General features: G+C 38.0%; 1 protein-coding gene across 3 annotated transcripts in view; it reads right to left on the bottom strand.

Moving 5' to 3' along the window:
* MAP2K5 (mitogen-activated protein kinase kinase 5) overlaps window positions 1-27,683 on the bottom strand; it is a gene marked incomplete at both ends in the record, with an annotated part of 240,785 nt that overhangs the window by 81,775 nt on the left and 131,327 nt on the right. For all 3 annotated transcript variants that reach the window (XM_084240847.1, XM_084240848.1, XM_084240849.1), the window contains one exon: window positions 19,936-20,007. In XM_084240847.1, the coding sequence (XP_084096973.1) occupies window positions 19,936-20,007 (72 nt within the window). The remainder of the gene's footprint in view (window positions 1-19,935; window positions 20,008-27,683) is intronic.

Below are 27,683 nucleotides of genomic sequence, written 5' to 3'. Positions count from 1 at the left end.
GTATTACCAAAACCCAAAGTCATCTTCAGAGAACAAATATTTTATGTTACTAAGGATACAGGTGAAAATACTGAAGTTAACTCTCAAAGTTCTAAAGCCAGTTTGAGCAATAGCAATCCATGTAAGGTGACTAGTTTCAAAGGACCAGCGCTCATGCGTGTGTATGTGTATTCATACGTATATATACATATGAATGAGTTTTGGATTACCTGGTAAGTTCTATTACTTTGTATTCATTTCTTCTATAGCCACTCTATTAATTTTCACTATTATAAAATTATAATATCATTATTTCATTTGGTGAAGATCATTAATCCTTTTAGTATAGACAGCGAAAACATCATACGATGTGGTGAAGGAGAGTAGGGATATTAACCAAACCCTTCCCTCAGTTTTGTATGATTATGCTTGTTATTATACTGCTATTAATTAGGAAGGAGGAACTTAGGTCTCCATTGCCCATTCCCTCACCCAATACAGGCCATCAATTTGCCTTATGTTTTATAATTACAGTGTATTTCTAGCCAAAGAGAGCACATAGGTTCCAGAGTACTGTGGTTTAACATGGCGGCAATGGGTAGACTGGGCATTTGCACCACTCTGTACTGACAGACAGCTGACCTGTTGCCAGCTCACTAAAACCTGTCATTACGAGTTTTGCATATTCTTCCCATTTGAAGAAAACTACAAAGAGGAGCGTCTTTGATCTAAAAAAGCAATCAGCCTAATAACTACCAGACAACATTTAGAACATTTATCTCAAGCCCTTCTATAGGCATTGCGCCATTCACTAGGATAGATGCTAAACATGTCATTAGGAAATATGACACAATTCTGTCTACATAGCTTACCAGCTGAAGAAATCTGCCCACTGTACATACAATTAAGATCTAAACTACCTGGCAGGTGCCAATAGTGACCATGGTTTCTTGAGTTTAAAGAATGAAGCAATGGTAAATGGAAGGTTTAAAAAAAATAGCAGGATAGGAGGGGAAATGTGAATTCTTCACACTCAGCAGAAAGTCTCAAATTCTCAAATCATCACTGGAGAGACTACAGTCAGCTTGGGAACATGCACTTACCGATTTACTCCCTCTGAGATGAGTGGAGTAAAGTAGTAAGGATGGCCCATTCATTTCCTCTGTCGGAGACCAATAAGCAAGAGAACAGAGATAATATCCAGGGCAGGCTGGTAAGCCTGGAACTTCTCTGTACCAGCCTGCTTGGGAATAGGTGGAGGCATTTGCACTGGTGAACTCATTCTTGGGACTGACTGTGTTTTGCGTGTACTTTCCAGACATCCTGTGGAATTCCAGTCTTACCTGTCAACTACATTCCTGGGAGAACTGCTTCTAAGACATTGTGCAGATCTTACTTTCTTTGAGTCAGAAGACAAAGAAGGTTTCCTTGTCCATGACCAGAGCAGCGCCACAGTCATTTCTTCTCTGAGTGTCACCACTGGGCTGCTCCAGAAGCAGGTCAGGATTCCAATTCTGCACCAGTGAAAACTGGCAGCAGTGCTATTAGGCTGGCACCAAAAGCAGGCATTTTATAGCCCCAGGAGAGGGAGCTGCCTTCCATGTATGTCCATGTCCTTCTGGATTTAATGCAGCCGCAGTGTTTATGTTCCACACTACTTGTCTTGTGGCAAACAGAAGGAAATATATAGTCAGGCCCTAGAACCTTTTTATCAAGTTCAATTAAGAGAAGGTAAAAAAGGAAAAGGGCTCTTAGCAGACACGGCTACATGAAGAACAAGTTCTTCATGAGGCTGTCAAAAATCAAAATAAACACTGAACCCTTATGGGGAAGAGGGAACACATATGCTATGAGTGAATGTTTCAGACAGACGAACCTGGGGCCATTCTGTATCTTTTACCCCTACTGGTCTATTAATCTACTTGCATTTCCCCAGTTTTTATTGTCAAGGTATTATAAATTAGGAAACTTACAAAAGAGAGTATGTAATCTTCTCTGAAATGGCCTGCAGATATGTCACTGTACTAAATGTGTTTCAGATTTAATGAAGCTTTAATGTCCTTTTTAATTTTGCCTGTTTCTGTATCACCAGGGGTCGGGCAAGGCAATCAGCACTCAAGAGGGTGGTTTGGTTTAAAACTAGGAAAAAACTCATTTGCTTATGAGTTGCACTGTATTTTCTTAATTAAATTTACTGAGTAAAATGGTTTAAGTTCAGCCAACCAATGACCTTTGTATGTAGATTTAGATTTATAAATAGGTTAACAGTTAAAGTAAAGAAGAAAAAAAGAATCACAACAAAGCAAACAGATTAGGGCTAAGCCAATAGAAATCTTTGCTCTCTTTATCATCTTTACAAAAGAAGCATTTAAATGTGGGCAGTTTAAGTCCAGTTAAAAAAAAAAAAAAACCACTGAAAAATGTGGACACACATAAGCGCCAGCAATTCATCAACCGACTCTCACATCCTTTTTCATTTCCCAGAGGGGTACCATTCACAATGTAAGAGATTTGGGAAAGCTTTATTTATTTTTGGGAGGTGGAGGTAGAGATGGCGGGGGTGTGGGAGAAGATTCTATTTAATATTAAATAAAAAAGTGCATTTTAATTCCAAATACTTCAGATTCAACAAACTGCTAAATATTCTGCTCATTGTGGGAGATATACTAAGTAAAAGGCAGAAAAGGAATGTTCTAAAAACATGTACCAGTTGGGAATATATTTAAATAACAGTAAACTACTAACATTTCACTATAAAACTAGCACTGTTCCTTAGTGTCATTTTATTGGTATTTGATTTGCCCAATCTTAATCTACGAAATACTCCAGAGTTAGCAGCATTTGAATATATTGGATTTCATAATTTAAGTAACCACTTTAAGTACTGTAAATATGCGTGATCATACCAACTGCCAAATATATAACAACTGCATGATAGAAATCTTTGTATTTTAACAGTTAGGTACAAGATACTTATTCACAAAGTAACAAAAATGGCTTCTGTTGCTATAAGGATACTTACTAACATGAAGTCATAAATGATAAAGAAAAAACACACATTGTAGCCAGAAAGCAAGCAAGCAAGCAGGACACAAATTCAGAGTATGTTTTTTGGTGATCAAATCTCCTACTTAGAATACCAACAAGTTTACAGGAACAGTTTTAAATTTATAGTTATACTGAAGAACACAGAATTTTTCAATCCTTAATTTAGACATATTCTGTATTTTTTGGCATAACTGCAAATTGAAAATAAGCATTTTCAATAAAGCCAGTGATCTAGCTGAAGGAGGACTTTATAGTCTGAAATGTTCTAAAATTTGTTCTTAATTAGCCTGTGCACATTTTACACAATTAAATTTCCATCTAAGGGTTTTGTATTTAGATTGTGCACTGCAGTTAAACCTTTATTTCATAGAAATGCAGCAGTCACTATGGAACATTAAGACACAAGGAAACTTTAAAAAATCAGACTTAACTACTGCATTACCTAAAATTCCCTAGGTGAGATTTCATCCCAGGACCAATTTACACAGTCCTAGAGAGAGTTTAAATCATCTGAAACTATGCTGGTGAAGAACCATAATAAATATTAAATACCTCAAAATCTACCCTAAGATTTTACTTTCCTTCCCATGTATCAATTTCTCTGTCCTGTTACTGAATGGTTTAAAAACAATCCAAAGGATATAACAGCAATTTACCAGTGTTAAAGTGCTTCGGAGGTTAAACTGACAACAAAGAACACAGAAACACAAAGCGTCTTGAAGTAGGGTTTCAATTAAATGTGGAGGATTTAGTAATGCAGGACCAAAAAAAAAAAAAAAAAGAGTTACAAATTAATTTAATCTTCTGCCTATAGTTTGCAGCTGCACTCCAAAGTGTCTAGGGCTTAAGAACAAAGCCTTGAAAGGCCTCAGAGTGAGGAAAGCTTCAATTTTTAATGTATAACGCCATTAGCTGATAACTTGTGGAATCTGCAACCCCTGCGGAGGGGCATAAGTGCGAGTAACAGAGACTGATGAAGTGACATATTTGTTCATGTCTAGAACTATGAGGAAGAGGGTTATTACTAACACCATCAGGCCCACCAGAAATATGCCCTAATAACCTTTGGGACCCTCCATGTTATCAGTTCTCACTACATCAAATATATTAAAATCAAAACCTAATTCACTTTAATTAAAGACAATTAGTTTGTTTTACTATTATTGTTTTAACTTGTATGATATTATAATACATTGCAAATTAAAGATGGGATAATAAATGTAATGATAGCATCAAACTGTGTACACCTTTCCACCCAGGCTTGGTTAAATTAGCTTATCACTCACTGGTTTTATATAAGGAAATTCAAGGACACCATCATTAAAAGGGGTGTAGAAATAGTTCACTCTAAAAAGAATATATATTTTTTCCTTATTCAATTTGTACTTCTTTTCACATAACACTTTCCTATAAACTCTAAGGATTTCTTTAATACAAACAGAATTATGGCCCAATGGAGGCATCAGAAGCTTAATTAATTTGCCCAAGGTCATACTGTAGGTTGGAGGGAAAGCTTGTTAAATTATTAGGAACTCTGGGCTCTACAGATGTTTTGGCATTGGCAAAGGACCCTGTCTGCGGAGGCCCTAGAGACATCTAGTGCAGTGGGTGAACCTCGGCCAATAACTCATTTATGTCTGTGCAGAAAGTGCCAAGCACTCCTGAGAGCTCACAAATAACATGTTTTCTTTACAGAGACAGAGTCTCACTGTGAGGTTCCTATCAGAAATGCTTCTTAACATGTGCCAATATTTAGTAAAGAACTACTCACCCTCACCAGAGTCCACTGATAAAAAGAAAATTTATTTTAACTTAAGGAGCCCAGAGATAAACACAGTAGCACAGAGATAAACCCAGCACTTTCCTATCATTTAGAAGGCCCTACATTCCATTCTATAGATTACTAATAATAATGGAGAAAAGACAGCACTACAAATAAATGTTTTTAATAGAGTGGGTTTTTTTTTTAATTAGAAATGAGCTTATTACAATGGACATTTAAATGGGGAGAGGGCAACAGTAATTCACAAGTACAATATCCTAATGTTGTTCCTTTAATTGCTTTATTTGTTTCACTGTTAAAAATGATTGCTTGCTGAGGCCTAACCACCAATGCTGAAAAGCATGATACATTGAGGTCTCAACCTGGGCAAACTGTACCTAAACTTACACTTTATTGCAGCTTAGTTCACAATCTTCACCTAATATAGGGTTATATCCCAGTGCAGCAGGAGGATAAATCATCCTGGAATATTACTCCGGCAAAGTTTAGCTGTGACTGGAGCATATGTGCTTTCGAGCCACTGAAGCAAAGGCCCATAAAATACACTAATTACTGGAAGTTATGGTCACTGAGTGATTGATAGCGCTCTGCAAGGCAACTTCCTCATTTTCAGCTCTTCTGACGGGGCTCATCCGCCACATAGCAATTATTAATTCATGACCCACCCCTCAGGCACTCGTACCTTTACTTCTAATTCTCCTGCTACCAAACTACTGCTACAGCTGGACACTGTCTTTCTTCATTCTGATGGCTGGGTAAGGATGATAAAAGTAGATTTCATGCTAAACGCTATTGTTTTGAATCTTTAAATGTTGCTTGGTCTTTCTACCCTGCTGTCCCAAACGCATAATTCTCCCTTCTCTCCCATAATGCTATTTCGCTTACAACATTTTCCTTAAAAAAAAAAAAAAAGAGTATGCTATATATACATATACATACATATGTGTATGCACATGTGCCTATGTGCTTATATACGAGTGTATGCATATATCAACCTGTCTCTATTACATCAGACCAAAAGCCCTGGTTGAATGATTTTTTGGTTGTATACTGTGTTTAACTGAGATATAATTTCAACAAGGCTATAGTAAATATGAAACAGCTAATGGATCAAAAAAAGGGGGGAGTCCCTCCATTTTTAAAATGACCCATTTTTAAAAAATTTTATTTTTATATTCCCCATACAATTACAACCCCCTTATTTTGACCCCAACCCCTCCTTTCCTCGCCCCCCCCACCCCCCATAGAGTGTCTCTGGTTCATAGTTGTTTGTTGATTTTGATTTTTACTTTCTTATAGTTATTCTTTTTCCTGGTCCCTTATTTAGGTTTTCTAGATTCCTGCTATGAGTGAGACCATCCGGTATTTTCCTTTTTCTTTCTGCCTTATTTTGCTGAGCATGATCCCTTCCAGCTCCATCCATGTTGCTGCAAATTGCATGTGTTTATCTTTTTTGAATGCTGAGTAATATTCCAAGGTGTATATGTACCACATCTTCTTGATCCAGTCATCTATTTTTGGGCATTTGGGTTGTTTCCAAAGCTTAGCTATTGTAAATAGTGCTGCTATAAACATAGGGGTGCAGGTGCTCTTTGGAATTGATGTTTCTGTGTCCTTTGGATAAATACTTAGGAGTGGAATTACAGGATCATATGGGAGCTCTATCTTTAGTAGGTTGAAGAATCTCCACACAGCTCTCCATAGTGATTGGACCAGTTTGCACTCCTACCAGCAGTGCAGGAGAGTTTCTTTTTCTCCACATCCTCGCCAACATTTGTTGTTGCTAGTTTTTTTAATATGTGCCATTCTCACTGGTGTGAGATGATACCTCATTGTAGTTTTGATTTGCATTTCCCTGATTGCATGTGATGTTCAACATTTTTTCATATGCCTGTTGGCCTAAAATGACCCATTTTTATAGCTTTGAAGAGTCTCCAATTGTTCCATGCCGATTTCATTCAGTAAACTCTACTCAGAGCAATGCAAATTAAAATATCTAAGGTATGTAACAAAATTTCTGAAAGTCATGTAGAAATAACTGCAAAGGTATCATTTGATGGTGTTCTGTGTACTGTGAGGAAATTCAGTGACAGACCGAAATAAACAGAGATAAGGTTCAGTTATGATGGATGAAAGTAAATATTTACTCTTAATAGAAAAATTAATGTTTAAATTTTTGAACAACTCAACATGCAAAAGTGAAGATAGTTTTTGTATCTGGAATCTGAGTATCATGATGTAAGAGACCAATAGACAGGCCTTCAAGCTACCTATCCTTTCAGGACCTGGTTCAGATTGTTTCCTCTTCTTTTAGGAGTTAATCCCAAAAGACAGTTTTGAGGACAAAATTCATACCACTCCATCTATACCAACGACCTGGCAGGGCATCACATGTGATCTGGTGACAGGTCCTAATGTTCTCTGTCTCTAATGCCTGGTAAATATTAACTTCTATTGTTGATCATGGTAAACCCTCTGATGGTGATGTCTCCTAGAACCTGGTTAACCTGGCAGTATATGCATGGCTTTGTTATTTCTACAGGACAACACTATAATAAACAGAAAATACAAACTCTTCAGTAGTAGGGGTTGGTGTCTTCATTGACAAGGCCCTCTTACACATCACTGCTTAGAATAATTACTTTCACATATTTAAGCATTATGATTAATTTAGATGGCTTCTTTCTGATTAAAGACTAAAGGGTTGCAAGAGGGAAAAAGATTAGACTTAACTGGCCCCAAAACCATCACGTGAGCTTAATTTAATAACTATTTTAATCTTCATGGTAAAGATTATGAAATGATACCCTTTCAAGATGTTTGTGTAGTGTTGACCTGTGTCCTCTGAAAGTGGGCAGCTTTAATCATGATAACATTCCCTAGAGGCCTAACTGGGGGGAGGGGGGGTCTCCATTTGTAAAGTGCTAGACTGCTCACTGGAATCACGCAGCTATACATACTTGAGCAAACATCAGGGCTGGGGTAGTGCCTAGCGAGTTCAACCTAATTTACACTTCTATCTCTAGACATTCCAAAGTCAAAGGAGCATTATCAGGTGTATTCTCAGACTCTTGTTTCTACATGTGTTGCTGCTCCTGAGAGAGAGAGAGAGAGAGAGAGAGAGAGAGAGAGAGAGAGAGAGATGAGTCTCCATCCCTAACAAGGCACCATGAATGCAGGTAAAGTCTTCTTGGATCTCTCATCTCTTCTCATCTCTCCGACTGTACCCTCATCAGAGACCCCTGTGAATGCTCTATGAAATGCTGAGCCATTATACAGAATCCTGAGTAAATAAATGGCTATTTTAGGTCACTAATTTTGGGTGGTTTATTAAGCAGTAAGAGATAACCAAAATGCTTTCTTTGACATTGATGACAACTACTCCCCCTCATCTGCCCCTCCTGTGCACTTCCACTCTACTTTTACTTAGCTTTTTCTCTGCTAGTGAAGGAGCATCTGATGGTAGAGTTTGTATTCCCACTGCCAATACAGGGTAGAACTACATATTTACTGATCAGATAGAATTCTCATCTACTAACTTTCAATTATAACAGCTACACTGGAGATTAGGTTAATTTCTGTGCTTCTTTTAAACAAAATAGTATGTATTGGTTTCTGAAAAACAATGGTAATTATATATGTATATTTTTTATTTATGATTTATTTATTTGTTTGTTTGTTTTTGTTTGTTTATACATGCACTGGGTACAGTCAGAAGTGCGGGAGGGTGACAGAATTCACCAGAGCGGGGAGCAGAGCAGGCAGAAGGACCGAAGTACACTGCTGAGGGGAGCAGCGGGCGGCAGGAGAGGTCTGCACGCCATGTGGGACCCTCCTCTGGTGGCTGGGGAGCAGCTGGGGATCGAACCGGCGCTGCAGAGGCCGCAGGCAGCTTCGCAACCCAGTGCTCAACCGCTGCGCCACCAGGGAGGCCCAGTAATTATATATTTTGAAACATGGTAAAACTAAACCAGTTATGGTGATAGTTAGGTAGTAATCCTGTGAAAAGCAGTCTTGATGGATGGGCTGAGTCACAATAAGCCAGTATTTCTCTTTTTCTAATTTCCTGCTCATATGTATTTACCATTACTCTCTTCTTTTTTTAGACTACTTGATATACTTCTTTTTCTGTAGCATAATGAAAGAGGCAGACTTTAATTCATGACTCAAACTGCCTAGTTAAGTCACTTAACCTTTCTGGAAAAGTTCTTTAATTTCTCTGGAACTTAGTTTCCAAATTGTTCGCAAAATAGGGACTTAGATGCTTATGAGGTAGTATGATCTTGGATGCCTCAAATTACAGATTTTTTTTAAATCAATTCCCATCACAATGAGGAAGCACTTCAATGAGGTAATGAATATCAAATGGCTTTGTTAAGTGTTATCCTGTCACCCTTCTTGTTCAAATGACACTGAGCAAGAAGGTGTCAAGAGCAAGAAATAAAGGAATGTACATTTGAACACATTAAAAGTCCTAGATTCCAGTCCTTTCTGCAGTACTAGCTGCATGCTGTAACTCAGGATCTGACTAAGTTCTTTTTTTTTTTTTTTAAAGATTTATTTATTTATGCATACAAGAACCAGGGAACAGGCTTGAGGTGTTGGGGGAGGGGGTTTGAGAGGATTCACTAGAGACAGAATGGGGAGCAGAACAGGCAGAATACACTGCTGAGGGGAGTAGCGGGACTAGGCAGGAAAGGTCTGTTGCGCCATGTGTGTAACTCCCTGGCTGGCTGGGGATTAAACTTGTGCCATAGTAGCTGCGGAAAGCCCCACACTGTGGGGCTGTGCCTAACCCCGTGCACCACCAGGGAGGCCCCTGACTAAGTTGTTTTTTTTTTTTTTTTTTTTTTTGTAGGACCCTTGCCAGCGGCTGGGGAAGGAACCGGTGCTGCAGAGGCTGCAGGCAGCCTCGCAGCCCAGTGCTCAACCGCTGCGCCACCAGGGGAGGCCCCAATGGATATTTCAAAGTTAGTATTGGTGGCAAAATGATCACACTTGTAGAATTTTAAAGTTGAGGGATGTCACTAAAAGAACGGCCCCCTTATGTTTTAAATTTCATCATAAAAGCAACCCCACACCCCTACATCACTCAGCTACCCCTCTCGTACAACACTGTTTATTTCTGTCTAACAAGTCAGTACTGTCAAACTCCTGTGTTAAAATGTAGGTGCCATGAAGCTGGGTTCTGTCAGCTTCATTCACAGCCATGTCCCCTCCGTCTCGCAGAGGGCTGCCACGGAACAGGCACTCAAGGAAAACTTGCTGGGGTCTAATGAACAAATGACTGCATCTTGCCAACCTTTATACCTGTTTCTTACAAAGTTTATCTTCTTTTAAAAAATCCCGAGACAGTGGTCATCTAGCCACTACTTCAGTGCTCCCAAAGATGCCTTTACCTCTAAAGGCAAAGATTCCTCTGTTGAGCAGAAACAGTGTGGCAATTTATCCATTAGAAATTCTTTATAATTTAATAGAAGATCATGGGCTTTTTTGGGGGGGTTTGTTTTTTGTTAGCTTCCTAAAGTTCAGCCTGCCAGTCATAAAGCAGCAACTCGCCTCGACTCTACTGACAATTCTTCAAACATCTGATTGTGGCTTGTGAAATGCATGCTCTGGGGTCTCTTTCTTTTTTTATTTTTCATATTAAGATCTTGTTGATTTAATTGTTTTTCTAAAAGTCCAAATTGTGTGTGTCTGTTTGCATATACAATTTGGGTATGTGCTGTTGGAAAAACTTTAAAATCAGTCTGAAACCCATCAAAATAATAAAATGTTTAGCTGGGACTGCTAGCACCTGTTCCATCTTGTTTTGTCAATCTCATGGCTGTTCATGATAGCTCTGAACACAAAGCAAGCTCGACAATGCCTCATTCAGTGGGAAATACTTCACTTTGTCTGCCAGCTTCACATTCACTATAATCACTGACAACCTTGGAAAATGCACATTTAGGCATGGTAATCTGAGACAGCTGGATCCCTTCACAAACCTTGCAAAGGACTGAACTAGTCAATCCATCATCTCCCAAAGGTCATTTTAACAGTTCCTTTTCGCAATACGTTACATAAAATTTTAGACAAAAAAAGACAATGGGAAAATTCAAGCTAAGACAATTATAAAAAGGGGAATAAGAGCAGAAGAATGAATGACAGAAATGGTTACTGCTTTTTCCTCAACATTCCTCAAAAGAAAACGAGGCTTGTGCTAAAGACTCCACACCCACACTCCTGCCCACTTTCACAGACCATGTCCCACTGAAATTTCCTTTATCTTTGGACCCTCCAACTTTGACCCTTTTGCCTTCTGATGGTTTTTAGCAGAAACTTCTATTCAACAGGTTAGATGTTTCACTAGGTGGAGCAGCAGACTTGAACATGGTATAAGGTTCAACCTCTAGTTGTTATTGACAATGATAAAAAAAAATATATGAAAAAGAAGGTATCGGTATTTGAGGGCAGCATATCAAATGCCAAGTTCTTTATGATCTAGAGGAGCTGACAGCAGCTTCTCATGAGGCAGCCAGAGTCATCTGTCACCCTCTGACCAGGTTCACAATCACCAAGGGCTAGAAGAGCAAACAAAGCCGCAGCTGTAAATCCACTAGAGACAGCTGTGTCTCTGGGCTTTTTTGTTTTGTTTTGTTTATTTATTTTTTTGTTGTTGTTGTTTGTTTTTTGATTTTTTTTTTTTTTTTGTAGGAGAGGAGAATGGGTTCTTCTGTATATTCAGAAGAAGGAACCAAGTCTAGCCAATGCTCCATAATTCTTGCCAACTGGTAAAAACCCAGGACACAGATGAGGATGTAACTTCAAAGAGAAGCTTACAGATCAAAGTTAACCTTATAGTGTTGTTTTTGTTACATCAAGTGTTTATAAAAGACCATAATATTGAAGGTGCCTGCTTTAAAAATACAAGCATTTACTATTATTGTTTTTCATCTGCCTCCCTTAGTACACAGTAAGTTCAACATGGAAAGAGAACATGCCTGTTTTATTTACAATGTATCTCTAGCACTTGGTAAACTGGTTGGCACAAAAAGATGCTTAATTAACATTTGAAGAATGAATAATTCTTGAGGAATGAATGAATGCTGCCTTCCTCAAACGTCTTACTAAGAGTTATCTTCATTTTACATTTGGAGTAGCAAAATGATGACTGATGGTGAAGTGGTGTGGCCAAAATATTTGGTTAATCCAAAGTACTTAACAGTTCAAGAATTAGGATGACAATCCTTGAGTCTGCAAATATATCATGGGAAGGAAATTACATACTTTCATGAAACTTCTCCAGAAGCTTCTATTAAGAGTACTGGGCTGGGTGATCCATGCCACTCTTTCAATACTTTCACTTCACAGAGCTTTATGTATTTGCTTGTAAATTAAAAGATCATAGTTCACTTGTATCTAATGAGTCTTATCTGGTATCATTAAGCAGTACATATAAAAGAAAAATTTAAAAAGTGAGATGTGTCTACAGCTGTTAATGTCTCCAAAAGACAAAGTAGCTACATCCAACTATTTGTACTTTTTTATGCTAAATTTTCATTGGGAAAAATTCTAATATAGCTATCTATACAGAATTCAATAATTTCCTATTTTCAACAAAAATTCACTTTCTCTGGGCAAAAACACTGACATGTCATTTAGAAAAAAGTTAGGTTTTTTCTTTTGTTAGTTACCAACGAACTACTAAGAGAGGGCAATTCAATGACATAAATATTTCTTACACATTATAAAATAAAATGAAAACATCTTTTTTTATGATTTCCTCCTCTGGTTTCTTCTTCCTGAAACTTAATTTTCTTACTGTGACTTCTGTCCCAAAGCTCTGAAGGACAGTTTCCCATCTAAAGTCTGAAGTACAGTTTCCCATCTAAAGATGAGAATAGTGAGGCCCAGAGAGGTTAAGTGACTGATCCAAGGGCTTAGTTTATACTGACAAAGGTGGAATTTCAATCTAGGTCTGATACTCTGGCAAACAGAAAGTTCTTTACATGCAAAACATCTGTGATGTATTCAGCAAACATTTTCAAGCACAAATTTAAGGCTCCAACAAACTTTAAACTCTAATCTTTATTTTCAGAAACTGATTTAAAACCATTACAAAAGTATGACAAAACAAAGCCTAAAGGATTTCTTGAGTACCTCCAAAGGTAGTGGACTTGCACAAGTGTGAGACATTTTGAGAGAATCAGATTTGAACCCTAACATAAGGAACTATGACATACCTATAAGTTACTACAAAAAAAAAAAAAAAAAAAAAAAGGAAAGTGTACATGCCACAAGAAAGGTTAGAAGAAAATAATTTCAGCTGAGGAGGTCGGAGTAGGTGTCATGAAGGATGATATTTACACTGTGTCTTGGGAAAATGGAGAAAAATGATATCCCATGTTATAGAGTGAGTAGCACAATAGTTCATGGATAAAATTTTTTTAACTTGACAAAGGTAATTCTGAAACTCACAAGGAAACCTCTTTATCGAAACAAAAGAACCCAGAAAAACCTTCAGAAGGTGGTGTTACTTTGATGATAATGACCTTGTGTGACTCTCTAAATATGTTCTTCACCTATCTAGAGACATTTTTCTAAGCCATGGACCCTGCTTTCATCACTTAACACATCATTCAAACCACTTTAATAAAACAGTGATCGTGCTTGAAGGGGGTCTCAGAAGACCAGATGACACTCCAATTAACCAAGCACATGGAGCCAGATTGTTCTATGCCTTGGACTCAAGAGACTGGCAGAGAGAGGAGGCAAACAAAGGCAGAGGAGCCAGGACCCAAGTGAAAAGAGCAAAATGCATGTGCTAATAAAGATCGGGCTTTCAGTCTGACTCCTGAAGAAAAGCTTGTCAGATTACTCACCACCAACCTTAATAAGGTTTATAATAACCCACCAGATAAAATTACAAACCAGAACTTGTAAAGCATACTCAGTGAGAATAAGAACATTACAGGACAGGCTTGATGTATATATGTCATCCTGGATACTGTGAATGCAAGGCTATAGAAGGATCAGCTTTGCAAATGTCACTGTTTTGTGACTCAAATGACAGAAAGAATATGGAGAGACTAGCGACAAGCAACAGTGGGACTCCCTCTTCAAGACATTCTGTGGGAGAAGAGGTAATAAGCACTGAGCAGCCAGTGGGATTAAGAAATTGTGCCCTGGCGTGGCAGATATCTCCTTTCTCACCCGCTGCTTCCCCTCAGTGGTGTATTTCGTCAGTCTGCCTGTTCTGTTCCCCGCTCTGTCTCTGGTGAATCCTCTCGCCCCTCCCCCAGCCCCACACATCTGGCCTGTACCCCGGTTCTTGTATAAATAAAATAAATCTTAAAAAAAAATAAAAACAAAACATAAAAAAAAACAACAGAAAAAAAAGGAAAATAGAAAAAAAGAAATTGTGCCCTAAAATGTTTCAGGTATTCTCCACCCCTAGGAATTAAGTAAAATCATCAAAGTTGGTAAAAAGTTTTAAAGTTTAGCTCTTAAGTCTAAAATAGCAACCATCAGGGTGAATAGTCCTAAAAATCACCTGGCCAACTGAATTAGTGCAAACTTTTTAGAAGTGAAAGAAATAATCTGGGGCATGTAATTCCTTCATATGCCTTAGCTCAGGAATGTTGTACCCTGGTGAGTGGGTAACACTTCTTTATTCTTTCTTTCTTTCTTTCTTTCTTTTTTTTTCTGCATGCCTGCACTGACTCCTTTTGTGAAGTTATGAGAAGTACAATTTCCACAAGGGTTCTTTTCTCCATTACAAAGTTGAGCCCACACAAACCCCATATATGGTAATGGTCCTTATTTGGTTCTATAACAAACCCAAATGAGGACGACTACCATATGTTCAAAATCTGAGTTGAAAAACCATAAACAAAAAACAGAAAACGGCTCTATTCCTCTCATCTAGTAAAAATGCCAAGCTCTAACCAAGCTGAATGATCACATTTTCTCCCCTTCTTAAGGGTAATTTTCATCTCTGTTACTTCTACCTATTCCACACACTATATAGATAGCTGACAATATACTGGTGGGCAGTCCACTCTATTTCACAAACCGAGGAATGCTGAACTGAGAGGAGATGGGGGCAGTAGTGTCCCTGTATAAAAGATAGTCTGATATTAAAGATTCTTTGCTTAAGGCACAAATGCACCTGGGTGTGACTTTTTTAATGGTACATTTCCGTAGCAAGTAGCATCATCTTTGATGAAAGAGTGTGGCGAGAGGCCTTGTTATGACTCCCCATGGGGACTATGACAGCACATTAACAAGGGAAGAGGCAATATAAGGGGGCAAGCAAGGGTGAACCTTGTTATTTTAGAAATTCAAAACAATGAAGCCAACCTTCTGACTCTGGCATCACCAGACCTCAGGCATGGGCCAGGAGTTGAAGGAACGGGTGGGGACTGACAGACAGAGGTAGAAGGGATTGAGAACGCAATCCCTTGAGAACATAAGCTCCTGTCTTATCTCCATCTGATGCTTGTGTAATTTCAGAAAAAAGTCCTTTGGTTAGGTTACTATATCTTCATCCCATTTGTTTATTTACCACAGGTACTCCAGGGAAATAAATGTGTTCAAAGCATTCCGAGGAAGGTATCCACACAAACAGGTAGTGAAAAGGCATTAGGACAGATGTTGCAAACTTTGACATCTGATCTTTCCTGAAATGTTTACAGAGTGTGCTGAAGGAGGTGGGGAGGATCTTCTCGCTCATTCTCCTAGTGACAAACTCCCTGCAAGACTAGCCCTTCAAGAGCAACTGTCAACTCCTTTGAGAAGTCCATCTTGCCACCACTCTCGGGGGCTCAGAGCACTTCATAAACATCTTTGTTGAAGACAGTCCCACAGGTAGGTTTTTCTCAGCTTTGTGTGCTCCACTCTCCAAGGTCTGACACATGATAAGTGCTTAAGTAATAAGTACTGAATGAGTGAAAGTTTCTGCTCTTCAGAGTGCACATCTAGAAAGGGAATCTTGTTTTAAAAGTAAGAATAAACAGAAGAGAAACAATCTGTCTCCGACTAAGTCAACTATGTTTCAGGAGACCATTTGTTACTCAAGTTTCATTTATTTTTTTTTAGTCTAATTTTTGGACAATATATGATTTCTCTCTTCAGGTGTGGTCATTGTAGTACTCCCACCACTAAAACACCCGTAGTCTATCACCATATTCCCTTGTTCTGCCCCCACACCCCTAGCTCCATTTTCACCTCTCCTCAGCACTCGGTCTACCCCTCTCTTCATGGATACCTTATATCTATGGTCAGTTTTCAAGATTTGTCTCTGACTTTTTGTTTTTTCCTATATTCCACATATAAGTGAAACCATTCAATATTTACCTTTTTTGCTTCTGACTTATTTCACTAAACATCAACCCTTCCAGCTCCATCCCTGTTGCTGCAAATGGCATGCATTTATCTTTTTTGATTTGTGAGTGGTATTTCATTCATATATACCATATCTTCTTGATCCATTTATCTGTTTTGGGGCACTTAGATTGTTTTCAAATCTTGGCTATTGTGAATTGTGGTGCAATAAACATAGAAGTGCAGGTTTCCTTTCAAATTATTTTGAGTTCTTTGGGTGGGTCCCTAGGACTGGAATAGGTGGGTCATATGGCACATCCATTTCTAGAATGCCCCCATTCTTTCCTTTTTCAGTCAGGAGAGCTTTGTCTATTTGGAGCTTTAGTGATTCCATGTCAATTTCAGCAATATTTGTTCCATTTCTTTGAAGAACACCATCTCAATTTTTATTGGAATTGCACTGAGTCTGTAAATTGCTTTGGGTAGCTGCTAATTTTGATAATGTCAATTCTTCCAACCCATGTCTTTCCATTTCTTTGTGTCTTCTTCTATTTCTTTTAACAATGTTTTATAATTTTCCTTGTATAGGTCCTTCATCTCCTTTGTTAGGTTTATTCCCAGGTATTTAATTTTTTGTTGTTGTTGATGTTTATAATTGCAAATGGACTGGCTTTCTTAATTTCTTCCTCATAGGCTAATTGTCTGCATATAGGAAGGCAACTGCTTTTGTGCATTGATTTGTAACCTGCTGCTGTACTGAGTTGGTTTATTGTTTTAATTCATTTTTCTGTAGATTTTTTTAGGGTTCTCTCTCTGTATTATCCCATTATCTGCAAAAATGGTAGTTTTACTTCTTCTCTCTTTATTTGGATTCATTTTATGTCTTTCTCTTGCCAAGTTGCTTTTGCTAGGACTTCTAGTACTATGTTGAATAGTAGTGGTGAGAGTGAATATCCATGTCTTGCACTGGATCTTAGTGTAAAGGCTGCCAGTTTTTCTCTATTAAGAAAGATGTTGTCTGTGGGTTTGTCACGTATGGATTTTTATTATGTTGAGATATGTTCCCAAGTTTTTCAAGGGCTTTCATCATAAATTGATGTTGAACTTTATCAAATGCTTTCTTTGTTTATTGATAATATCACATGGTTTTTCTTTTTCTATTTGTTGATGTGGTAAATTACATTTACTGACTTTTGGATGTTGAATCATCCTTGTGTCTCTGGAATGTTGAATCATCCTTGGATGTTGAATCATCCTTGTGTCTCTGAAATAAGTCCCACTTGGTTATGTTGTATAATCCTTTTTTTTTTAACTTTTTTTTGGGGATTTATTTATTTATTTATACAAGAACCGGGGTCTAGGCCAGATGTGAGGGAGGGTGAGAGGATTCACCAGAGACAGAGTGGGGAACAGAACAGGCAGACTGACTGAAATACACTGCTCAGGAGGGCAGTAGGCAAGACAAGAGAGGTCTGCTGTGCCATGTGGGTTGCTCCCTGGCCGGCCTGGGATTGAAACACTGCTGCAGAGGCTGCGGGTTGCTTCAAAATGCTGTGCTTAACCCCTTGCGCCACCAGGGAGGCCCCTTAGACATGCAGTTCAATGTGCTAGAAATTGTTCTAGAAATATGTTCTTTAATTGGGCATCTATCTACGTCTCTCTGTTTATGTGTGTATTATGTGCCTGCCTACCTACTTTAACTGATGTCATTCTTTTTGTGCTTGCTCCTCTGTAGCCTGTACTCCTCAAAGCACCCAGGGATCCTTTGATAATGTAATTCAGAGCCTTATTATGGCTACAAGGCTGTACATGTTTTGACCTCTGGCCACCCCCCAAGTGTATCGCTTTCCATCACTAACTCTGCTCTAGTCATTTTAATATCTCTGCTTTACTTAAATGTGCCAAACTCCATCTTAGTGCTGCTGTGTTTGCTGTTGTTTGATGGCCCCTTCCTTTCACATCATTCAAGTCTCTGCTATAAGGTTATCTTATCAGAAACGAATACTATGCTTTTCTCCATAGGACTTATTACCACTTGGTAGATTATATATTTAATTATCCTTCTGCTTTCATTCCACACTTCACCCCTCACCAAATGCAACTCCAGGAGAGTCAAGAGTGGAATGTCTTTTCTTCACAAAATCCTCACTGCCTATCTAGCGGGCATAGCAGGAATTTCAAAAATGTATGTGGAAGGAATGAATGATGACTATTTCTGTGTGCTCATAATCTGAAATTTGTTAGTTATGCTTTCTCTCGGTATTGCTATGCCTCTGCTTACCATGACATGCTAGGCTGTAGCACTGTCTAAGTCACACCACTCTAGAGTTATTGCAGAAAGTTAAAGAGAGACAATAGCAGACTGCTTAGAATCACAGAATGTTAGTCTGGAAAGAAGCTTAGAGACCCCTATTTTATAGATGAAGAAACTGAGGCCCCATGAGGGGTAGTAACTCACACAGGACCACCTAGAAAGTTAGTAACAAAACAAAGATAGTAGTGCCATCTTGGTCTTTATTTTCCAATCTAGGATTCTTATTTCTATATTTGGAAATACTTTCATATTTATAAATGTTGTATGATATATCTAGCAGTTTGTTTATTGTATACAGGCTGATAACGTCTTAAAATAGGCCTACAACAGCAAGGCCTGAGCCCCACAAAGAAAAGCATTAGTTTCCCTTAAAACAGGTCCACTGAACAAGCCCTTCAGGATTCTATTGGAGTTTCAGTTCTGAGGATCTGTCTACCATTATTGCTAACCTCTCAGCAGATGCACACAAATTCTATTTCCTTTTAGGTACCCTCTTCTGAAAGAACAAAATAATATGGTTTAATAAACATTGAATACTTTATTTTTGCCTTCTTCCTAGAGTACAGCTGGATTGAGTGCGAACAAATTCAATTGCATTCATGCGTTACAAAAATCACAGAAAAAGTATTTGACCCAAAAAAGGTGATAAAATTGTGATTGCAACTCTATCTGTGTTATTATTTAAAGAGTCCTTTCTACTTTTTTAAAAAAGTTTTCCTTTATTAGAATTGAAGTGTGTAAGAAATGATTCTTGAAGCACTGGTGAATGTCCAGACTGGCCTCGATGGTAAACTCAAATTGAGCCAGATGTCCTTCGAATTTAAATCACATGCGTTTCCTTACAGATGACTGTCACCGCATGGGAACCTTAGTATGGAGTTCTAAAGCGGCTACATGTGGCACACTAAGATAAAGTCCATTCTAAATACAGCTATAAAGAGTAAAGATATTCAAACTGTGCTAAATACATACCCCTTATCCTCCCCCAGGTCATACCATGTCTACCTCCAATACATGGCAAGACCACTTGGGAACAAGATGGCTCTTTTTTTTCTAAACCTTTAGAACTTGTACCTCCACATGAGCAGGGTTATACTCTTTAAAGTAATCACCATTGGAAGTTTTATAGTCGAAGACTATCATCACTAGGAATTTTTCTGGAATCTCCCTTAGAATACAGGTTTTCCAGACTCAGTATGTATACGGATAACCAAGGGACAGGTTAAGAATGTAGGTTCTTAGAGATTTGAATTTAATTGGTCTTGGATGGAGTCTGGGAATGTGTATTTTAAGAAATAGTTCAGGTAAGTTTTATATACAGGTGATCTGTGAGAAAAGAACAGTTTATTCCTAAGGATATCAAATTAAGGACTTTAAACTGTGTACACATACAAATAACACATTGGGGGTTTATTTTTTGTGTTTAAAATCGTCATTCTTCCCAATGGAACACATTAGTGCACACATGCATAGAAAAATCTCTTTGCAAACAATAACATACCTCCATGAAAGAGATTCCTAAGCTCCAGACATCAGAATGGATTCCATATTGCTCCCCTGAAATTCTTTCAGGCTACGAAAAAACAGAAGGGAGCTTGTGAGTTGATGTAAGCTACTTGAAGAAGCACATATACTGACATGAGCTCAGCTAAGGCAGGAACCTTGCACAGTACTTTACGAACAGCAATTGTATAGTTCTGTATTAATGTATATGATGTGTGTATTATATAGATAACAGATCTATCTATCTATCTATCTATCTATCTATCTATCTATCTATCTATCTATCTATCTATTCATACACACACACACACACACACACACACACATATCTCATTGAATCCTCACAAGTCCTTGCCAGGAAGACTTTATTAGCCCTATTTTATAGATGAAGAAAAGCAAGGCTCAGCATGGTGAAATAATTTAGGCAAGTCCTAAACTAGTTAATGAGCTGAAACTTGAATTCAGATCCTCGCTCTCCAAATCCAGTGGTCTTAATTGTGGAGCAAGAAATTATGAAACATTATATAACAGAACAACTGATTTGCATTTTGATAGATGGGATTGGATCAACAGGATTTCTTTTATTTTTAGTTTTTAAACTTTTTACTTGGAAATCATTTTCATTTTAGAGTAAAGTTGAAAGATCAAGACTGGTACAAAGAACATCCATAATTCCCTTGCCTACATTAATCTTCTCTTCAACATTTTTATTCCACTTACAAGGTTTTTTTTTTTTTTTATATGAAATAAGGAATGGCCTGAAGGTCCATTTCAGACTGTTGGTCCTCTATTTAAGATGGGTAGCAAATTTCTGGTCTAGAGCACCACTAACACACTCTCTGTACTTGAGCAAGAATCATTTCATACTTAAGAAGTAGGTGTTGCCTGGTTTCTCTCTTTCTCCAGGATTTGAAACTCAGTAAGATTTAAATATATATATATATATTTTTTTTTTTTTTTTACATCATTGTTCATTTTTGTACAATGAATGCTTTCTCCTCTCAGGTATAGTCTCCATAAATTCTCACCACCAATTCACCCGTGAATCATCACTGTAGTCGCTTGTGCTCTTTGCTTCCCCGTTTTGATCCCCCTGCTTCCCCCCCTTACAGAACGTCTCTGATTTATAGTTGCCTGCTAATTTTGTTTGTTTATTTATTATTATTGTTATTTTTTCCCCTGATCCTTACTTGTTTCCCCTATATTCAGTAAGGCATTATATAGAAGTATTTTGAATGAACCCATGAGCAAATGAGTAAGAGACATTGAGGTTTCATGGAGGTGGATGAGTTGCTCAAGGTTACAGAGCCAATCGTGGCCAGGCTAAGATCAGAACTCTTGGTGCGCAAGACAGAATTCTATTCTCTGTACCATTCCTAGAGTTTCTGGCAGCCTCTGTAGTCATCATCTTTTATAGACACTCTTAAGACTAGCTGGGGTTGGGGGAGCCTGTCTACTGTAGACAGAGGAAGTGGGCAGCTACCACTGTAGCAGGGGATAGAGCAGGGGTGAGTGTCAGACACTCTTAGATGAGTTGGTACAGTCCCACATCTCGGGGAGTTAGTTTATCTGGGACCCAGATTACTTCCCACTCCAACCTACTGGGATACCTCAGTGTATTTGCTGCCTTCTCCAGGGACCACTTTCCATAAAATTAAATAAAGCCCTGCCCTGAGGTAGCAGGATGGATCGTCTTATTTCCCTTCCTTTATTTATTTCTTTAATTTGTAAAATCCTTTTCCTACCAAGAGTAATTCTTCCCAAGGGCCAAGTGTCATGTGACCATTTCTCACAGCTGCTAATAGACGTGGTCATTCCAGCCTCCTAATACTTTTTCTTTTTATGTTCTAGTCCTCCACAACATCGTTTCCCAAGTTCCTTGTTCACATATGATTGAACCTCTTAAGCCAATTCTAGTGAATTCATAGGATACTAGGATATATTCTCATGGAAGTTGCCAGCCAATTAAAGGAGTAATGCTGCTGTCATCACCATTATCATCAATATCACTATCAACATCACTATGTACATTTACTGAAGAATTTTCACGTGCCAGGTATTGTTTTAAGGACTTTTCATGCACATCTCACTTTAGATTCATAAACACTCATTTATTAGGTGACACTATCATCTTTATTTAACAGATGAAGAAAATGAGAGATGGAGAGGTTTAGTTTGTACAATTAAGTATAGTAGTAGTTAGTATTTAATGACCACCTAGTATCTGCCAGACATAGGGCTAGATCAATTGCATCCTCTACAATAACAATCTTGCAAAGTTAAGATGTTATTGTCCTCATTTTAAAGAGGTAAAAACTGAGGCTTATTAAGATTAAGTGACTTGCCCAAGTCTAAAGCTATTGATTAAGCATAGAAAAGTCAGTATTCAAAACCCATGCCAGACTGCAAAATCAGAGTTCCTGATAGTGTGTCAAATTGTACCAGAACCAGATGTCCGAAGAGCCACGCCTTAGTCTCCAACAGGTATTTCTGAAAATGCAGTCCTCAGATTAACCATCACAAAATTAACTGCCTGAGGTACTGATTATAAATGAACTTTCTGAATCAGAACTTCTAGGGATAGGCCTGGGGAACTCCATTAAAAAAAAAGTAATTTCTCTGGGTGATTCTTGGTATACTCAGCTCCAGTCAAACTGCAGAGGCAACGCCTCTTTGTTTAGTGAATACTTCTTTTATGGGCCATGTTCAAGGGCCTCCTTATTTTGGTGACAATTCCTACTATAATTTGTTTAAGTGTTGTTCCTATCGTTACTATTTAATTATTACACTGCGTCGTAATCATCTATTTTCTAGACTTTTTCTTAAGAGATAAAGTATCTTACGCCTTGCATGCCTACCACCAGGCCTGGCACACAGCTGGTGTGCAGTCACTGAGTCGCTCACTGAAGAGATCCCATAGCTGTTTTCCGCACATTTAGTTCTAAGCAGCAACTAATTATTAAGTTCCGTGGAATGTTCTACTAATATAACTTCCCCCATATTACTGCTTTTCATGTCCATCAAGAACTTACAGCAAACATGAAAATCTTAAAATCCTCTGGAATTGTTTAAAAAATAACCAAATTTTGTCTTTCTCTCTTCCTTCCTTTTTCTCTCTTTTCTTCATTCCACTGCTATGATAAATACATAGCACTTTATCCAGAGTATAGAAAAAATGAATAAAAGTGGATGCACCTACCAAAGATTTGGGCAGGACAATTAGACTAAATACATTCATAACATGTGCCCACTTAACTACCAAAGCAGTGCAAACTGTAAGCAGAAAATAAAGCATAGAAAAATTAAAATAATTTTAAAAGGAAAAACAGAAAAAGTGATGTTTGCAGATATCAGGTGGCAAATAAGAGAAGTCCTTAAGGATGAGAGTCTAACAACCTTGCACTGGTCTAATTATATTGTGATGTGGTTAGGTCAGAATGCTCAGTCAAAGCAGGTCTAGTAAAGGTCTATCCTAGAGAATGCATGTATGGTAGAGAGAGTTGGGAAATGCACTCCAGCCACTGAAATAGACATTAGTACAAGAGAAACCCCAGTCCATTTTTGAATTATGAAGCCAGGACTTCATGGCCTGAGGCTGCATCATATTTGTTCTCATGCTTGAAGTCTAAGTGTCTGCTCTCTCCTCTTCCCTCTGAAGACAAACAAAACCAGCCACCAGAAACCATACTACTGACAGAAGATCAACGATGGACACTTTGTAGCTAAAAAGCTAAGTCAGGTTACTTTCTGACATGACACATGTCACTAGTGTGTAAAGCTAAATAACAGGAAAAATTATAGGTGTCTGAAGCAACGCTGTACTAAGGTTTTAGTGTAGGGGGAAAAGACCCTGGTCTGTTCCTAACAAGAACAGTAAGGAGTGGTGATTGAAATAAAAAGTAGTTTAGAGTGGATCTTAAAGGACAGTGCTCCAAGTTGAAAAATGCACTCCACACTTTGCAGTCACTTTCCAAGACTCAGGACTTAAGCAGGGCTTGTATTTACTTAAGTCATCCCAGGTTTGTCTCCTTTTACAACCCAATACCTGAGGGTCTATTTTTCAAAAGCAGACAGATAAGCAGGCATCCCTTATCTCTTCTGAGAAAGAAATTTACCCTCAGAAAAATTCCTTTCCCACAGAAGGAACTCAGAGAATAAATGAAGTATGCACAAATACTTTAGGTTGATGGGGACTATTTTAAGTCAAAATATCCCTGTGTGGGCTGTAAGCAGACCATGCCAGGGTTCTAGAGTCAGAGGTGAAACAGCTCCGGAAGGAAAAACAGCTTTATCTCTGGTTTGCTCTTAAACTGAGAGTGGGCCCTTCAAGTTTCCAGCATGATCTGGGGATCTCTGAGACCCTCTGCCTTAGGTGGGCTTCCCAGATCATTCACAGCTGTGTACTAGAACAATGCCTTCAGGAAAAAGCTTTGGTGATCTGACATTCTGCTCCCCTCTGTTGTAGGATTCCATCTGAAAATTGTCCTGGAAGTTGCCATTGTCTTTTTAGCTCTTCCTTATATTTGAGATGGTTTTCTAAATATCTTAACAAGCATTTTTCAGCAGAAGACTTAATACAAATAATATAACCTGCTATTAATAGAAACTAGAAGCAGGCATCACTTCTTGCCAACCCTGAAACCCTGGACTAATTAAACTTATTCCACCTTTGATTTCCTAATTATGCCTATATATATGTAATAATAATATATATAAGCTTATGGGTTTGTGTGAAGAATAAATGAATCCACGCAATATGTTGGACTGAACATATACAGAGGGGGATTGTTCAGTAAATGTTAGTCTCCTGCCACTCATCATCACGGCCATCACCATCACCATATGAATATGGCCATTTGAGTTGATCTGAACAGGTTTTATTTTGAGTAAGGAATAAAGAGGACAGAAGAGCCCAGGTAGAAAAATAATGATCAGGAGATAACAGTCATTTAGATAGACTTTCTGATCCCAAAGGCCAAGTTTTGGGGTGAGAGTTTACTTTGGTTATTCTTAAAAATAACATCAAACTTTTATATTTGATTCTTAAAAATTATAATGAGCAGGGCCTCCCTGGTGGCGCAGCAGTTGAGCGCAGCTCTGTGAAGCTGTCCGCAGCCTCTGCAGTGCTAGTTGGACCCCGGCCTGCCGGTGAGGGTCCCGCATGGCGCGGCAGACCTCTCCTGTCTCGCCCGCTGCTCCCCTCAGCAGTGTATTTCATCAGTCTGCCTGTTCTGTTCCCCGCTCTGTCTCTAGTGAGTCCTCTCACCCTCCCATGCATCTGGCCTGTGCCCCAGTTCTTGTATGCATAAATAAATAATCTTTAAAAAAAATTATAATGAGCTACAATTACTTAGCAGTGTGTTTACATGTTAGGGACTTCTATTTTTATTTATTTATTTAACTTCTATCTTAAAATAAAGTAACTTTTTTAGTCATTAGAATTGTTGAGATATAGTTTAGTTTAATATAAGCTTCCCAATGTCTTCTGGATTTCTTTTGTAATTCTTTCTTATAAAATGTAGTAGAAAGTCTTTCTTGCTTTTGATTAAAATTTCTATTGAACATAATTATTTGCTCCTAAAAAATAGCATGTCCTTTGAATATGTCACTTTACTTTCCAGATCTGTCTCCTCATTGGTGATTGAGGTGGTTTGGGCCAGGTGACTTTTCAAGTCTTCTACAAGTTCCACTGTTTAATATGCCCGTAAATTGGTGGTGTTTTTAATGACTTAGAGCTTATATAAACCCTCCCTGACTTTTTCCCAATTATCATTTCTTCAGTCCTAAACTTTAAGATACAGGAATGTGAAGTGAGACTGTTCACATACGCAAGGCTATTTCTTTATTTTCATTTCAAAATTGGAACGGTATAGTTGGCTGTATCTGAGTAATCAGGGGGTGGGGGATGGGGTGGACTGTCTATGCTTTATAATACAAGTAAGATATTTAATACAAAAATTTAAATAATCTCTTATAATTAGTGAACAAGTCACTTTTGGAATGCAGCTTTCATAAATCAACTTATTCACTTAGCACTGTGTGAAGGATTGTATATAAAGGAGGAACAGAATAAACTCTCCCTCTGTGAAGTTCATAAACTAGATTGGAGAGACACATAAACAATTTGCATATAGCAAGAGGTATCACAGCTGAGTTCATCTCTGGAGTCTGAGAACTTACGTTTGATTCCTGACTCTGTTACCCATTAGTTATAGGAATTTGGGTAGGGTCAGTCACTTAACTGTTCCATCCCTCGGTTTCTTCATCTGTAAAATGAGAATATTATGTACCTTATAGGGTTGTTGTGAGGATTTAAAGAGTTAATATATGTAAGAGTTTAGAAGTGTGACTGGCACATAGTGCTAATTAAGTGTTAGCTATTATTATTGTTGCTATTATCACTGTACAGAGGTATGTATGAATATAAAGTGAGGAAAATAGATGTAATATGAGGGAATTACATCAGATGATCTCTAATTATATATTCCCACAATTTATTATTTGTCTTCTACCCCATTTCCCCACCCCCATCCAAGTCACATTACTTTCTATGAATCTTTACTCACTCTTCCACAGTGATCTCTCTTTTATAACTGCCCTTACCATAGATTGCTGGTATGTCAAATTTGTATACTATAAGCCTTCTTATTCCCTAAATGTATTTTTGGTGCAGCTAAGTGTTTACTATGTCACATCTAGCGTGGTCATATAAAGTGCCATGCATCCTATTCTGGCAGTATCTTATGTAGATAACTGAGTGGTTCCACCTCACCTGGCTAACATAACAGCATGGAAAGTGCTCAGTAAATACTGATTGATTAATTGTAGGTACTGCATTTCAGATACAGCTTTCACTGGCATAATCCAGAGACTGGCAAATTTTTTCTGTAAAGGGCCAAATAGTAATATTTTTCACTTTGTGGGCCATATGGTTTCTGCTGTAACTTTCACAATTAGTCCATTTTGCCATTGCAGTGCCCAAGCAGCTACAGATAATACTAAACAAATGGGTGTAGCCATCTTCCAATAAAATACTTGGTTGCTGCTCTATAATTTTTTATTTTGAAATACTTACTGATTCACAAGAGATTTAGTTCTCTCCAACAGTAGTACTATAGTTCAGTATGATAATCAGGAAGTTGACATTGGTACAATTTACAAAGCTTATTCAGATTTCACAGTTTTACATGCATTCATTTGTTTGTGTGTGTGTCTGATTCTATGCAATTTTAAAACTTTCTTAACAAAAACAGGTGGTAAGCTCAATTTGATATGAGAGCTATGGTTTGCTGACCCTTGGCAAAGATCTCATGTAGAACTCAAAGTTACAAAATAGACCAGTTAAAATAAAAGCCAACTGTTGCTAGAAAAGAAAAGCCCAAACCTTCTGCCTCCTGAAACTGTCAGCAGATAGAAGGCAGGGATTAATAGTCATGACGATAAAAATTTTTATTTCCATCTCCCACACTTCCAACCTATGATTGTGTACCAGTATGGTTAAGTATGTGGCCAATAAGAGTCCACTGAATTAGTAAAGTTCACTGTCAGGCTATCACTCTTCATTCCGAGGTATGCTTTTTTTCAGCTTGAACTATGAAGTTGATGACTAGAACTCACTCACCCAAGAAACAAAGCAATTTTGCTTTGCCAATCTAAGCTAATGTTTCATAATTTTAATCCTCACATTTTCAATTAACAGATGAATGCATCACATTCATCCATAAACAAAAAGGAAAAAAGTAATTT

The sequence above is a fragment of the Talpa europaea genome (genome assembly GCF_964194135.1).
Source record: "Talpa europaea genome assembly, chromosome: 8".
In the NCBI taxonomy this organism is placed as follows: Eukaryota; Metazoa; Chordata; class Mammalia; order Eulipotyphla; family Talpidae; genus Talpa; species Talpa europaea.
Note: the sequence above shows the minus strand (reverse complement) of the source record. Positions and strands in the feature narration are given on the sequence as shown.